We start from the raw sequence: 17,364 nt of genomic DNA on the forward strand, positions 1-17,364 counted from the left end.
AACTCTATAATAATTTTTACATATTTTACAATGTGACCCCATCCTTGATTTTATTTTTTTTTAATCTATATTTCTTTCCCAGATTCTCTAAATTACTTATCTAACCATTTTGCACTACATGTATGGGAGCCATCTCAAGTTCATTGAGAAATCAAATATGTACATCCCCATCTGTTCAGATCTGTTTCTTTCAGTCTTAAGAACATTAAAGTATCTCATGCTCCCTCCTTGTCTGAAATCCTGCTGCATAACTGAGCCTCTCCTTCTTTAATTGGTTCCTTCCTTTCACCTTACCAACATTTAAGTCCTTCTTACTCTAAAAAATTCCTCCTCAGCTAACTTCATTTCCTCTTATCATCCAAACTCCTTCAGAGTAGCCTCTACCCAGTCTTCAATCTCCCCTCAGGGAATTCCTCCCCCTCAATTTACTGCAATCTGGCATTTTTATCAACCAATTCAGTGAACTGCTCTCATTAAGGTTACCTGGGACCAAACTGCCAAAATCCTGTGGACACTTACTCTCTGTATTCTACTTCTTCCTTCCTGACACTCTTTTCACTTGTCTCTTTCTCAGAATCCTTTTTTGCTTATCACTTAAACCTTGACAGTCCCCACACCTTGACAGCCCCCACAATTCTGTGTTCTCAACATTATGATTTTAAATATGATTTTAACTACTGCTTATATGTGCTGATGACTTTCAAATTCTTTATTTCCATGTCTTCACATGCACATCCAATCATCTACCAGTGACTTCCTCCTGAAATCTACAGGTGCTGTAAAATTCAGCCTGTCCCAACCTAAATTCTTTCCAAAGCAGTTCTTTATCCCATATTCCCAGCCTCAATGATACCACCACCCAACCTTAGTCACAGAAACACAAATCCACCCCCTGCCTCTTTTTTCCTTTCTTCCCATAACCAAATCTTATTTAATCGCCTAAATTAGATTAAAACTTATTTCCTCCCTTTATCTATACCTTATTTTAGATCCCTTTCTTGTCTTGCTAAGTCATAAGTTACCAAATTGGCATTTCGTGGCACCAGTTAGGCATTCCTATTAAAAAAGGATTCTATAATCAAGTATATTTGAGAAGGGCTGCATACCATATGCCTGTTTTGAAGACTCAGAATGAACACTAGCCTCTAGTACCCCTGAGAAGTATTTCTGTAAAGAAACCTGCTTAATTCTATTTATGCAGGTTCTCCCTTATGTTTGTCTAAAAATTATTTCAGTAGCATAGGAGAGGAAGTGGGAGGATAAATCCTGTTTAAAAATCAAAGGCAAACACTCTTCAGAAGAGTGTGATCTCCATACTTCTTTAATGTATCAGCCTAAAGCTAATGATCTGAAATACAAGCCTAAGCACATCATTTCCATTCTTTACTAGCTCACCATGTACTGAAGAAAAAGAACCAGCTCCATGCAGTGTGGATTATAAGACCCCAACCCATTCCCCTAGCTGCCTCCTTGAGCGACATCTGCCAGTGGCTGATGACGTCTCGGTAACTCTCAACTACTTGTGTTTGTGGTTCCTCAAACACACATACTCACGTTCATGGCTCTGTAATTCTGCTTAGGCTATTCCCTCTGCCCTGAGTATCCTTCCCCTTCACCTCCTTATCCTCGAGCCTCTAACTCATACTTTAAAGATTACTTAGCTTAGGAATTAACGCGACCTTTGGTGTCTTTAGTTGACCTTTCTTGGCCCCATGGTTCTCCTCCTTCTTCCCCAAACACTGACTAAACTCCCTCAGCATTCCCACCATCAAACATAATATACCGTATTACAACATCTGCTTGTGTGTCTCCCCTTCACTCGACTGTTACAGGGTCAAGATGACATCTTGTTCATTGTTTCATTCCCATAACAGTCAATCCATGATTAATGAACTCAGTAGTATTGTAGTAGCCCTTTTGATAACAATCAGGCAAGACCATCCAGAAGGAATCTGACACTCTGGCTTCTCTCTCATCTCATCTCTCAAGTCACAATCTGGTTGTAGGAAAGGTCTAATCTATGCATGTTTTACCAGGGAGGGATATTTGCTCCAAAGATGTATGTTCGTACTCTAACTCTGCCTTTAAAAAATTCAACCCGGGTGTGCTTTCTTGATAGCCCCATTCTTATCTACTTACGGCGTTCATTGGCTTTTTTCTCAGAATCTTCCTTAAGTGGTTCCTCTCTTAACAGAGAAACAGGATAGCTGATTAAAGCATGAGTTCTGGTTCAGATCCCAGCCCTACCAAATATTTACAGCTGTACAATTTTGGGAAATTCACAGAGGCTGTCTCCTCAGACTCTTTATCTATAACATGGGCATAAAAATATTTATATAGTTCCCTATCTTATAGGGTTGCTGTAATCCATGAACATGGGGAAGCATCTAGACATGTTTGCTGCTCTAGTTATATATTCAAATATGTCAATGGCTTCTGGCCATGTGATATATATTTATTTCCACATTTAACCAAATGGTACAATTATTCCATTTATTCACTCCTATCCCTTTCTAGTCATCATACTCTGCTCTGTTGTTTTCTGTTTTCTTCCTCCACAGAATATTTGTTCCTTGAGAGTAAAGGCTTTCTTTTGTTTGCTGCTGAAAGCCATAGCACCCAGAATGGTATTGTACATACTAGGCCCTCAGTAAACACTTGATGAATGAATGCTGTAAACTCTCAAAGGGAAAAACAGATTAAAAGTTTCATTAAAATAAAAAGTATAGAGAAGTCTTCCTTTAATGGCTTCCAATCCTATATTTTAAGACACCATATGCCACAATAAAAACATAAGAAAATTTATTAAAATTTAAAGGCAAAAACATAATTTCAAAATATTTAGTCATACGTCAGGCGTGATAGAGAATGGATGCTTTCTTGAAATTCAAAATCAGATCCAAGAGTATCACTTTCAGAATGTTCTAGTGGATTGGGTTTACTTTTATTTGTCTTGGGTGAAACAGTCACTATTTTACTTTCTTTCTTGACAGAAACGTATTTTTTCAGAGACCCACTTTTACTTGGTTCATTAACCAAAGAACTAGTTTCCCCAATTCCTTTGCTTTTCCGGTTTTCAGGAGAGTCAGAGTAGGAATGCAGGTCCTTTCCAGGGAGTTTCTTACCAGAGTGTTTTTTGGTATATTCACCTGTTTTAGCCTTTTTCTCTGAAGATGATCTGCTATTTCTGGACAACTCCTCTTCTTTTCTTTGATTTCCAGTTCCAGAAGTCGCATCTGCTAAAGGAGAACACATTCTAGCAATGAATCCTTCAAAAGACTCCTGCTGCTGCTCAGTGGCTGGGGCTCCCAGGTTGTCTTTGGAAGTCACTAAGGCCTCTGGAGTAGAAACTGGAACAGGGAAGGAGTCAAGAGGCAAAGGAATTCTAGCATCACCTGTAATTTTCTGAAACTAGAAGGAAAGACAAAACAAAAATTTAGTGACAAATAAAGCCATGCATTAAAAAGTTGAGTTCAAAACGTCAGTGTTATTCTGTGACCTTAGAAGTTTTCCAGGTCATTTTTCCCCTAATTATATCTTGCCAAGTGATTGCCAACTTAGCTATATCCAGGGGTAGGCCCAGCACATTTTCAGACTTGTGTGTTTTACATAATTATTACTCATTTCTCTCTCCCTCATTAAAAAAATAAAACCTTATTCTAGAAGAAAATTAATTTCTTTCCTATCCTCCATACACAGGTAAGCAGTATCCAGTTTGTAAGTAGACTTGAGTTTTCAAGTCATTAGTTGCCAAGACCAGTCTGAGACTGGCTGAAATGGGAGATGGGGGCTCCAAGTAAGGCCAGAGGAAAAGCAGCAGGGGATTCCTGAGGCAGACAGGTTTTCCCCTCCCATTCCCATAGCTAGATGATGCCTATAATATACTGCCTGCTGGTTACATATGGATTACTTATTTTGAAATATTATCTATATCAGTACTTGTACCTTCATTAGTGTTCCTTCATTGTAAGCTGACTGCATACAAATAGAAACCTAGATGAAATATGAATAGAATAGACATTTACAAAATTTAAAATTTAAAATATTTTCTCTTTCAATTCTCCACTGAGGATAGTCTGCTTTAAATCACAAAATTTCAAAAGAACTTTCTTATTTCTTATTTACAATATAATATAATGAAATGGGCACAAACTTACTAATCTCAGTCTTGGAAAGGACCCCAAAGATGCTTCTGGGCCCCAAGCATGTGAACAGATCACTTATTCTTTTCTCTCTGAGACTTAGTAATTCCCTTTTTGCTAATCACTTGTAGAGTCATTAAGTTCTGTTCTATTCACCTACCTGGATATTTTGCATTTGCCCTAGGGCATTCTGCTTTGGTTCTGGTTTTTCTTCTTCAAGTGTCTTCTTTTCTTCTTTAGGTGGATTACTAGCAGTAGAATTCATCTGGGGATGACCTAGTAATTGAAAATCTGACTGATCTATGCCAGCCATTGTGGCAAGCTGCCCAAGCCTGGTCAAGAGAAGAAAAGGAGGAAAAGGCAAGGATTGCTAGAATCACACAAGGACAGCTGACATTTCCCCGAACCTAGAAACATAAAATACTTCTAAAATCTTAAAAGCCATTATCCTACTCCAGACCACACCCCCATCCCTCCCAATTTCTCAGACCTTCCCACATTTGTGCTTTGGGACAAACCGTATCAGATCATCCAATCCTTTAAACACTGCCTCTTCCCCCAGCAATGTAGTAGATGCCTCTTGACTTCATTTCCTTTACTTATTCCCTCCCTATTTTATATACTGTCTCAGTAGAAGCTGCAATTTCCACCACATACCTAGTGCCTCTCACCTTCATCCCCACACTACCAGCTTTCCTCCAGTTCTCAAGAATAAGTTTGTTCCTTCCCTCACCAAACTGTTTACCTACAAATCATAACTCCATCAGTTATCTATATCAAACCCTCTCTTTTAGTATCTCCTTTCAGCAAAATCATTCTTGATTGAGGACCACTGATCTATATCTCTATCTACCCTGTAGATTAATAACAATTTTAATGTCTAAGACAATTTTAATTCAAACTTACTTAACAAGCAAAGTGAATAAAAGAAAAATTCCTATAAATTCCTGAATATTTTCAATTAAAACTACCTTGAATTTAGTCTTTAACAAGAATTACACCTACCAGTTACTCTATCTACAAGTTACTCATTTTTTCTTATTAAGAGATGGGGTCTTGCTATGTTGTTCATGCTAGCCTTGAATTCCTGGATTCAAGAGATCCTCCTGCCTCAGCCTCCTAAGTAGCTCGGATTACAGGTACAGACCGCCGAGCCAAACAGGTTTACTCTTTCATATTGGGCCCTCAACCAAGGCAGGTGTGTCATTTTGCATTTCTTTTAAAATTAATTCCACATTTAAAAAATCAAGTATATTACTTATAATTACACAGTAAATATGACTTAAGGAAGCTATAAAGATTGCTCAAGTTCCTCAGCAAACTACCATTAAAGTCATAGAGGGAAGAATGTCACAGGGAGAAATTAACTAACCCAGCATCTTTAAGGAGATCCAAGAAAGCATGAAACTTCTGAAAAGAATTCTCAATGCTGCCCAAAACACTTTCATCATCCAGGATCATATTTGTCAGTGACTGTGCATGAAGGGCTTCAGACAAAGAGAAATTTATATTTCTTAACTGGGCATTTTCATGTTCCAGCTGTAAAAGAAGATTGAAAATGTGTGACATGATTTTCTCTCATTATCAACAGATTAGTTTTTATGAAACTAAAATAAAACATTTTAAAAATATAATTAATTTGCAATTAATCTAACTCTCTACCAGTAAAGACAGACCATATTACATAACAATCAAAACCTGGAGACACTTGAAAAAACTTCCTACATAAATAATATAAACATTACTTCATTAATGATATTTCAAAACGATCACATTTCTAACAGGTTAAATTCATACCTGGATCATTCTATATTTAAAAATAGCTGTTTAAGGTTTCCTTTAAATTAGACAATGAAATATAGAGTAAGTATATGACAATTTGGCTGTTAAGGACTAATTTTTGCCACCAAGATACTTAATATATAAATTTAAAAGTCTCAAATCATACCCAATTTACTAACTGCACAATTACCAATATTCCCCCTTTGCTTCTGGAAAACATGTACTCTTCTGCACACCATCCACCTTTATCATTTATTTAATACTATACAGATATGTAACTCTAGTATTTCTCTGAAAGGCCATGTGTTCACAATGTACCTTTTGCCTTATACACTCAGGTCTTCAACCTTTGCTGAATGATTACGTGTCTGCCAATCCAATGCAACACTTTCAAAAATTCCTCCTTAAAGTTATTTTGTAATAATAAATTACAGTTACATAGAACTTTCTAGCTTACTTCCTGCTCTTATGCACATTCACCTAATTTAGTCCTCATGGTATAGATTTTTATCTTTCACTGTATTCTTACCAATTTTCCATTATCTTTCATCTTATTTATTCATTTTCCTAATTCACCATCAGTAGGTAGTCTCATCCTCATCTTTTACATAATTGTATATACAGTATAAGCCTAATAAATGCATTCTTGAATTGAAGCATTATGAACAGAAAATAAGTTCCAGTCATATAAAAGCACAGGAAAAGACAACACACTTCAATTTTTACATTTTTAAAAACATGCTTTTTGGAACATAGATCACAGGATCATAAAATATAAGTAAAAAGAAACATTAACATAGCGTGACCAATTTGCAATATATGGTATTTTCTCACTTTAAAGTTTATAAAGTGTCTCTATGTATGGCTCAAAGTTAAACCAAAACCAAAACAAAAAACTCTCAAAAGGTGAGAAAACTTTTATTTACCTCACTGACTCGTTTATCAGCCTTAAGCCTTATCACTCTTTCCTCCTTTAACTGCTTTAAGCACTCCTCCAGTTTTTCCTAGTGAAGTAATAAAGTAAATATTATAATTAATTCACAATATGATCCCCAAAGCTCTTCCAGCTGTTGATCTCACCAAGTGTTTAGGGACAGAGCCAGAAGTGAACTTAGATATCAGGATTATAGCCTATTGCTTATATAATATCATATCATACTAGGAAAATTAATTACCAAAAACATAGCAAATTCTCACATTACAGATTTATTTAAATCCCACTCTTTCCAAAATAAATTTGTGACAGCTCACTATAGAAGGCATGCATATATTTATTGAGTCAGAAATAAAAATGAAGGCTATGAAAAATAAATTCTATTCTCATTTGTGGATCCCTTATAATAGGAAGCCCTATTAACAAATTTAACACAGCTGAATTATGTAACAGCAAAGTAAAAATCAAGTAAGCAATTAAAAGGGACAGGGCTCTTTTTAATAAAGATTGAAGTATAAAAGAAATTAGACATGAGGGAGATTCTCCAATTCCCTCCAGAGTGTTGTGGGAAGGAACTCTCCTGTATACTTACATTAGGAAAGAAAATTGGTACCGCTTTCTGGAGTAATCTTTAGTAAATACTACCAATTCTGTGTCTGGGAATTTACCCTAAGGAAATCATTAAACATGTGGACAAAGATTTGTCTACCAACATAATGTCACAGGACTGTTTATAACTAATCCCTAGAAGCCAAAAGCCTCCAAATTGTGATTGGTTAAAAAAAATATATCACATCCATATGATGAAATGCTCTATGAAGCCACTAAAAACAATGATATGGGTCTTAACCAGAGTTAGTGAATGGTAACTTTTTTTGGGAGATGGTCCATAAGCTAAGTAAGATTCTCTGATATGGAAAAGCATTCAATGATGTGACAAAATATTTTGATACCTTTTTAAGATAAAAGGGCAAATTACAAAATATGCAGGTGTGTGTACCATGCAGAGATGGTTTTCATTTCCCTCAATGTTTTTCACGATTTTCAAACATTTTCTCAAAGGGCGTATATTTTCATACTCAGAACGTATGTTTGAAAAATCAGTAAGTTCCCTAATAACTACAAATTCTTTCATGTTTCATTATCAGTTAAAGCCAACCAAGCTTTTATGGGAAAAAGAAATTGCAAAATTCCTCTATTTACTATTCACATAATGGTTTCAATATTTAGAAAGTTATCAAAGAAGTTCTAAGCAAACATGCAAACAAGCAAAATACTCATAACAACTGGAGAAAGACTAAAATCCTCCATTCCTAACTGGTTCTAAAAAAATCACACCAAAGCACAATTACATGAAATTGTTTCTCCCTCTAGTGGAGGAAGTGAGAACATATGTTGTATTTTAATGAAAGTGCTCTCCTCATTACTCCTTTAAAGAGTAATTCACGCTCCTTAAAGAAAATAAGGAAATATGAAACAAAACAATTAGAAAGTAAAATCACTTAACATTCCACTACTTAAAAACGACTAATGGCAAAGTTTTGTAGTAATTTTCCTTCCTGACAGCTGCTCCCTTCTTCCCTTCTGTATATGGACAAGTTGATTTTTTCCTGGAGCCCAGCCCCAGAAATATCAAATTTTATCCTGTACAACACCACTTGAACATCAGAAACTTAAAGTGTACAGGCCCATTATATGCAGATTTTTTTTTCAACCAAATGCAGATCAAAAATACAGTGTTCCCCAACATAGAACCTCATAAGGAGGACTGACTTTTTATGCATGCTGGTTCTATAGGCCAACTGCGGGGCCTGAGCGCCACAAATCCATGTGTGCATGGATTTGGGTATACGCTGGAGAATGGGGTCATGGAATAACCCAAGTATACTAAGGGAAGACCGTATATAAAATTTTATGCTAGACATTCTTCCATTTAACATTGAATCAATTATGTCTCATCTGATAAGAGAGTTCATAACTTTGACTTTTGTAGTGGGCTACAAAATATTCCACTGAGCCCGCTTATTGATTCATGTAATCATTCCTTTATGGCTAACCAGACTGTTTCCAACTTTTCAACATTAAGATAAAAGAACCGGCCGGGCGCGGTGGCTCAAGCCTGTAATCCCAGCACTTTGGGAGGCCGAGGCGGGTGGATCACGAGGTCGAGAGTTCGAGACCATCCTGGTCGACATGGTGAAACCCCGTCTCTACTAAAAATACAAAAAATTAGCTGGGCATGGTGGCACGTGCCTGTAATCCCAGCTACTCAGGAGGCTGAGACAGGAGAATTGCCTGAACCCAGGAGGCGGAGGTTGCGGTGAGCCGAGATCGCGCCATTGCACTCCAGCCTGGGTAACAAGAGCGAAACTCCGTCTCAAAAAAAAAAAAAAAAAAAAAAAAAAAAAGATAAAAGAACCACTTTTAAGTTTGAAGGCTTTGTTCTCCCATATTTAGAATAACTTTCCTGTAATAAACTAATAAAAAACCAATTTTAGGTCTAGGCAAATAAACATTTTTAAGGCTCTGTGATACCCACATCCAAATTGCTTTCCAAAAGATTTCTAACATTTTATACTGTTATTGGCAATGAAACAGTCTATGACTTGGATATATCACCTCTACTCTAATTGTTGGCTTACCTTCCCATTTAAATAAGTGCAAGATATTTGAGAGAAGGGAGTATATTTTAATAAGTGTTTATCCCCAGCATCTGTGCCAACCACAAAACAGACAACCAATAAATAACTGCTGATAAAGAAAATCCCTGCCAATATAAGATTTATGTGTGTGTGTGTGTATAATACAGAAGATGTGTTTTCCTCTAATAGAAGCTTACTGTCTTCTTTAAATGTGCATTTCTCTGCTTACTAACTAGTATGTACATTTCTCTTTTAGGTTTTTTTTTGGAAATTCAGACTTGCTGAGGCAGTTCTGGCCCTTCCTATCAGCTGTATAACCTTGGGCAACTTGAGTAACTCTAGGCCTTAATTTCCTCACCTATAAAATGGAGATAAATTCATGTATCATAGGGCCCTTGAAAGGAGTAAATTAACACACATATAAAACTGAGAAGAGTGCCTGGCATACAAAATATGTTCAATCAATGCAAAATGAATAAACATACAAATGGAATTAGTAGAGAAGAGCTTAAAATGAAAGTTAATCATCTCCTCCTCACTCACATATCCAGCTTCTCAGAGGCAACCATTTCTTTAAGCAGGTTTTTAATTGCAAAATATGCTACACATATTGAAAAGTGCACAGAACACACTATCGAGGAACACTTATGTAAGCATATACCCAAGTTTGAAAGTACAACCAGCCAGCATCTCTAAATCCCCCATTATCTTCTACTCATCACAAGCTCCTCTCCTTCTCCCAGAATTAAACACCATCCTCATTTTCCTAATAATTATTTCCTTTATATGCACACATCCCTAACAATCTAGTTTTGCCTACTTCTAACTTTATGTAAAGGGAATCATAGTGAATGTAGACTTCTATATCTTATTTTTCTTTCAACACTGTTCTTAAAACTCATCTGTTGTTGCCTGGAGCTCTTGTTCATTCAATTTTTTTTTTTTTTTGAGACAGAGTTTCGCTCTTGTTACCCAGGCTGGAGTGCAATGGCACGATCTCGGCTCACCGCAACCTCCGCCTCCTGGGTTCAGGCAATTCTCCTGCCTCAGCCTCCTGAGTAGCTGGGATTACAGGCACGTGCCACCATGCCCAGCTAATTTTTTGTATTTTTAGTAGAGACGGGGTTTCACCAGGTTGACCAGGATGGTCTCGATCTCTCGACCTCGTGATCCACCCGCCTCAGCCTCCCAAAGTGCTGGGATTACAGGCTTGAGCCACCGCGCCCGGCCATTCAATTTTATTACTTCTATAGTTTTCTCACTGTACAATCTAATTTTTAATTCTTAATGGACATTTGGGTTGTTTTCAGGTTGGGCTTTTATAAATAATGCACATGGACCCTATTGTACCTGTTTTTCTGGTGCATGTACCCTCAGACGGCTTTTTGAGTCATAAGGTATTTATAAACTTTCAATGGATAGGCAATGCTAAATGCTTTCTAAAGTAGGTTTGCTGACTTATACTTCTGGTACAAGTAGAGTGAAAGACTCTTATTACACTCCAGGTCTACAATACTTTCCACTATAAAATTTTATTTTTTGCCAATGTGGTAAGAGTGTACATCTCATATGATTACAGTTCATTTTTCTCTTATTATCTATATGGTTGAACACTTTTCCATATTTATGGGCTACTTAGATTTCTTCTCTTTGTGAGGTTTAAATCAACCATTATGCTTTTTAATTCTTCCTATTTCTAAATAACATGTAAGTATTACATGACTGAATTTTAGACATTATTTACTAACTTCTTGCTTTACTAAATAAGAGTTTGGTTCATTCTTATTTACTTACTTATAGCCACTACTCTCGAAGTTGTATCACCATTAGTTTTTCCAATGGTCATGATCTCATCAACTTCTAGTGATATACATTACTTAAAAATCTAAACTCTCTCAATGCTCTGCTTTGTAAAATAAGGACATATTTTTGTCCCTTCTTTCCATCTGTGTCCACCTTCCAAACTTAGCTTTTACACTGTTCTAGTTAATAATATTTATATTCTGTTCTATATGCAGAGTTGTCTACTTTTTGAGGGACAGACAGATCAGTGTTTAAGAGAACAGGCAGAAAGCTTAAGCTTTAACCCCTGATCCACCTCTAAATTTAAGTACAGTCTGGGCAAGTTCCTTCTTTGCCTTAGCTTCTTTTCTGAAAAATAGGACTAATAATAACACCTATAACAGGTTATTCTGAGGATCAAATGAATTAATATAAGCAAAACACTTAGAACAGTGTCAAATATATGCTACATTTGATACAAGTTAGTTATTATTGCTATTATAAGCAAATTGATAATCAAAGCTGCAGACCACAGCAGTATTTCCATTACTATGATTAAATTAATACTGCCTACTGCAGAGTTATATTGTATCTCCATATATATACAGATTACACAGCCTTTAAACAGTTTCAGTACCACAGCCCTTGTACAGAGTAACCACGTATCTTAAGTTGCCCTGGACTGTTCCAGTTTACAACCCTTGTCTTGATGTTAGTGCTAACAGCACCTGCTTACACTATTAAAGTGCGCTGGTTTGTACAATAAATTAGATAGGTGGTCACCTACTGCTGTGCCACTGAAAAGGGTAGACAAGATGAAGTGGATTTTTCCCATCTGTACATCAGTGGTAGCTCAAAAATCTGTCATAGTGAGAGGGGAGACCGCCACCCCATCTCGCTCCTCACAGGCCTCTACCTCCTCCCTCTGAATAAGGAGGGTAAAAAGAAATAAAATATCAAAGAACTGGAAACCGTGGTCAAGCACTTGCTGACACCACTGACCAGGCCATAATAAGGCCTAAGGACTGGGAAGATAAATCCCTTTTTGGTTCCCAACATCTAAGCTACCTATAAGCCTTGAAAGTGTTGCAAAGAACATTATCGCTACCCACCAGAGCCCGGAACTGGGTCATGTCCTCCATGTTTGCACAATCCAACCCTCTCCCCTTAAAGTTGCATCTGCCACCAAGTAATTTACTGTCTTTGTTCAGCTCCTGTAACCCTTCCCCTTCTTTCCCTCCCATGTGTGCCAAATATAAATTAGCAAATCTACGAAAGCCAAAGACTGTGAGGTCAGCTGCGTGGCCTATGGGCAATGACACAGTTTCACTTCTGCTCCCCCTTTAGAGTTGTGAGCCCTTAAAAAGGGAAAGCTGCTGCTTCTCAGGGAGCTCAGTGAATGAGGCTGTAGCCCCCCACAACTCCCAGCCAATAAAAAGCCACTTCCTTCCTCAGTTCGGTGTTCAAGAGGTTTGTTTCTCACTGCTCCTGCTTCAGTAGTTTAATTTGCTTTATGTTTGTGCCAACAAAGCTTTCTCCTCCTCTGGAGTTTGATTCTCTCCCTCCCTCTTTTCTTCTCTTTCCTCCTCCTTTCTAACAGTGCCTAATACATAGTAACATGCTTCACGGTTTTTTTAAGCTCGCAGTCACACAACCAATGGAAGCCTCTCAAATCCAGACCCAGTGCTCTCTGCATTGAAACCACTGATCCCTGATACCCTATTATCTTCCTTCTTGGTTTATTCCCTCATTTTGCTAGACTACATTTTCAAATAACAAGAAAAGGTGTAGAACAGGTCAAAAACATCCTATTCAGCCCCAACTTATAATTGACAGTTTGGCTGGAGGGGAAACAACTTTGGAAGTATCTTTCTAATTCCAGGATCTCTGATAGCTGATGAGAAGTATGATAAAGTCTGTTTTTTATTGTTTTTCAGGTGACTGGTATTTTTCTCTCGGGAATTTCTTTCTTTTCTCAGTATCTTGCAATAACATAATGAAGACTGTCTACTTATATGCACCTATCTAAGGCAAACTTTCTTTCTTTTTTTTTTTTTTGGTAATTTCCTTCCATCCATTTTTTTCTGCCTTCTGAGTTTTCTTACATGTTAGACCTCTTGGATGCAACCTCGCTACCATATCATCTCTGTCGAATATTTTCCATTCTTGCCTTTCTGTTCTATCTAATGAGAAATTTCCTTAATTCCTAATGAATTTATTTCAACCATTATAATTTCCAAGAGACCACCTTTGCTTTCTGCTATTCCTTTTTTAAAAACGCCCTATTCTGTTTTACAGGCACTGTATCTTTTGTTCTTGTGCTTAACAAACCTAAGGATGTTAAGTAGGATTTTTTCTTAAAGTATATTTGTCCTTTTAATTAGTTCTGGTCCTACCAGGACATATCTTTCACTTTTTATTTTCCTTGCCATGTTGTGAGTTTTACTCAACTATCAGGTGAACCAAGGTTGTTTTCTATTTAAGAGTAAGGGAGCAGAAGATCACTGGGAGCTGATGACTAGCTTCTCTTATGCATGAAGAAGGGGGCAGCTAGCTAGTACAGCAGGATATCCTCGGCTACCATTTTCTAGGGTGCAAAATCCACACTATCTACCCTAGTTCTCCCCAGTTACTTTACTGGTTTTCAAAATCAAATGATCTCATTTCAGGAGAGTGAAGGTAAGGCTGAGAGCCAACTCTTCCATATATAAACTGTCAAGGAGCTCCCTCTATGTCAGTCACATTTCTAGTTCCTTCCTTCCTCCTATATGCATATCTGAGTATGGAGCTGTTTCTGTAGTGGGGATTAGATTCCCTCTGAGCTGTAGGCTTCCCTATACATATTTTAGGTGACGGTTTTCCTTTGTTCTACTGCTTCGGTTTCATACTCATTTCCATCTGTCTTCTGTATTTCAAAAATACGTTGAAATTTCTCCAATTCTCTTGACTATTGTAGGCTTACATATTTCAGAAATTTTGATAACATGATTTTATGGGGTTCTTAAAATAGAAAAGAGCCGAGAGAATTCTCAGTGCATTTTGAATCAGAAATTCTCAAGTTATATTTCCTAACGTTCTTGGTCTTTCCCAATGGCTACAATCACTTTTAGAATACAATTTCCTAATCCTCTGGTGAAGAAAATAAATATAACACATTTAAAACAATAACCGAACATGACTTAGACATTCTAGGATTTTGTTTTTCCTCTGGAACTTGGTAATAAACCACTTAGGTGCTACACACTGTAGGTGCTCATTTATAAAAGGAACAATTCTACATTACCTATAGATTTTTCCCTCTAATATTCTATCATTTTTGTAATTAGTTATCTTAAAAATTCTCTAATTACATATCATTAACTTTAATTTTAAAAATGAAAATCAGTCTTCATTTTTTTAAATCAAAAAGTGACTTCCATCGTCACATAAAAACAAGATAACTGCCCTTCCACCATGTGCGGACATGGCGAGAAGCCATCTGTGAACCAGAAAGTAGGCCCTCACCAGACACCAAATCTGCCTGAGCCTTGATCTTAGACTCCCCTGCCTCCAGAACTGTGAGACATAAATTCCTGTTGTTTATAAGCTAAATACAAGTATATAAAAAAGGGATAATTCCTTCTATATTTGTAAGTTTCATACTAAAAGAAAACTGTATTTATTTTAATAAATTAATTGTGGACTTCCTAGCTTACACAAAAAAGATAAGGGCTCCCAAAGAGTCCTGAATCAGCTGGTTATATTCATTCAGGGCTTAATTTCTTTGAGTTTGTCTTATGATCATTAAGGCCTTCCCTAAATCTAATATTCTATGATTCTAAGGAAAAAAAATATATTACTGATGACGTTTCAATTTTTATTTCTTAGAGTTCAGACATTCTCCCTTTTACCTTGTTGTATGATAAAGAACCATTCAAGGGATATGAGAAAGAAGCAAGGGAAAATCCTATGCAAGCTGTCCAGTGCACAATCAAGCTTTCACCAAAACTAACTGCAGTTTGAAATAAACTTCTCCATATCTTTAAAGTGATAGCTTTGTACCTGTAATGCTTCCTGTTTTATGCTAGTTTTCTCAGGCACTTCATGAACACTCTCTGATGAATCATCAACTTCTTCACTTTCAGAGGATGAAGGACTCTCTACTGTCACAGTCACAGGAAAACCTGGTTGCTTAAAGAAAGAGGACAAGATTGCATAATAATATAAACCAAATACCAAATATAAAGAACATCTAATCAAAGTGATCTTTCTGAAGTGTTAAGTTATAAATGTCTATCACTACACCTTAGCCTAACATAATCAATAACAAAGTAAAGACACCTATTCTTGCCATGTCACTGACAGAATTCTCTCATACAAGGTTTATGATTAATATTGGAATTGCCCATATTACTTATTTTCTTTTTTCATAAAATCTTTCCAAAAAGAACCCCTATTATTTTATTACATTTTTCTCACATAAACCAGGTGAGGAGGCGGGATAAACATTTTTTCTCAGATCAACTTTATAGTGCAGATGAGAAATTTATTCTGTACCATTACACACAGTCTTAAAGAAAGTATAATTATTAGGAGAAAAATCCATCAGTGAAGGCTTCATAAACAATTGGAAGAATAATTAAAACTGTGAATAATAAACACTAGAATAGCCTGTAATCCCAGCACTATGGGAGGCCAAGGCAGGAGGATGCTTGAGGTCAGGAGTTTGAGACCAGTCTGGAAAACATAGCAACACCCTGTCTCTACAAAATAAAAACTAGAATTAAAAAAAAAAAATTAAGCAAATATATACACACAACTAAAACTGACACATCAAAAACCTCATCTTTTCCTCATTCTTAAGCCAAAACTAGTGAAATAACCATGCAATTCTGTCAAATTTCAATGTTACTAGAAAGTTGTTCAATATGATGTTTCCAAATATTTCAAAATTGACTGCATCACAATCCCCTAAAAAGTCCACAGATCAAATGGAATTTCTATTTCTAGATCCTTGAGGAATCACCACAATGTCTTCCATACTCCTACCAACGGTGTAAAAATGTTCCTTTTTCTCCATATCTTCTCCAGCATATGTTGTCTCCAGATTTTTTTTTTTTTTTTTTTTTTTGAGACAGAGTTTCACTCGTTACCCAGGCTGGAGTGCAATGGCGCGATCTCGGCTCACTGCAACCTCCGCCTCCTGGGTTCAGGCAATTCTCCCGCCTCAGCCTCCTGAGTAACTGGGATTACAGGCACGCGCCACCATGCCCAGCTCATTTTTTGGATTTTTAGTAGAGACGGGGTTTCACCATGTTGACCAGGATGGTCTTGATCTCTCGACCTTGTGATCCACCCGCCTCAGCCTTCCAAAGTGCTGGGATTACAGGCGTGAGCCACTGCGCCTGGCGTCTCCAGATTTTTTAATGATCACCATTCTAACTGGCGTGAGATGGTATCTCAATGTGGTTTTGATTTGCATTTCTCTAATGACCAATAAGCATTTTTTCATATGTTTGTTAGCTGCCTATATATGTCTTCTTTTGAAAAGCACCTGTTCATATTCTTCATCCACTTCTGAAAACCACCACAGCATGTATGCACCTATGCAACAATCCTGCAGGATGCAGGAAGTACACATGTATCCCAGAGCCCAAAGTACAACAACAAAAAAAGTCCACAGATCAAAAAGAAGAGTGCTGGGATACATAACTATATAGAACAGAAGTCACAAGAATGCAGTATCTACTGCAAGCAATAAATCCTGAAGTACCTGAAAATTCTAGATGGTAGAATGAGATGCATGCCCCTACTTTTGGCTATGCAAGAGGCAGTATGGACACACAGGCGTTCCTTCATCTCAGTAATGCTTTCTTTTACAGAGAAATTACAGTCTCTAAAAACAACTGAAAAGGAGAACCTGATACTCTGACAGAATTGGCTTGCTCTAACACCATGATGCAGAATGACAGGCAATGTGTTTGATCCTGACGAGGGAGGAAGAAAAGCTCCGAGAAAGCAGAGGTTTTAGGACTGGTTGCTTCAGGCTTTATAGTTTAGAATTTAACATATATAATATGTATGCCCCCAAAAACATTTCTTT

The 17,364-nt window shown here is 36.9% G+C and overlaps 1 protein-coding gene across 10 annotated transcripts in view; it reads right to left on the bottom strand.

Moving 5' to 3' along the window:
• The window catches only part of CEP78 (centrosomal protein 78), a 50,327-nt gene that overhangs the window by 15,178 nt on the left and 17,785 nt on the right, over positions 1 to 17,364 (bottom strand). For 3 of the 10 annotated variants that reach the window (XM_010341329.3, XM_074394621.1, XM_010341324.3), the window contains 6 exons: positions 15,324 to 15,452; positions 6,851 to 6,928; positions 5,515 to 5,681; positions 4,303 to 4,474; positions 3,946 to 3,993; positions 2,787 to 3,411 (listed from right to left, as the gene is read on the bottom strand). In XM_010341329.3, coding sequence (XP_010339631.1) covers positions 2,842 to 3,411; positions 3,946 to 3,993; positions 4,303 to 4,474; positions 5,515 to 5,681; positions 6,851 to 6,928; positions 15,324 to 15,452 — 1,164 coding nt within the window. In that variant the 3' untranslated portion in view covers positions 2,787 to 2,841. Of the gene's footprint in view, positions 1 to 2,786; positions 3,412 to 3,945; positions 3,994 to 4,302; positions 4,475 to 5,514; positions 5,682 to 6,850; positions 6,929 to 15,323; positions 15,453 to 17,364 lie in introns of those variants that run through there. The other 7 variants (XM_010341336.3, XM_074394623.1, XM_010341333.3 and 4 more) reach the window with 4 other exon arrangements.

Source organism: Saimiri boliviensis, chromosome 2 (genome assembly GCF_048565385.1).
Source record: "Saimiri boliviensis isolate mSaiBol1 chromosome 2, mSaiBol1.pri, whole genome shotgun sequence".
NCBI lineage: Eukaryota > Metazoa > Chordata > Mammalia > Primates > Cebidae > Saimiri > Saimiri boliviensis.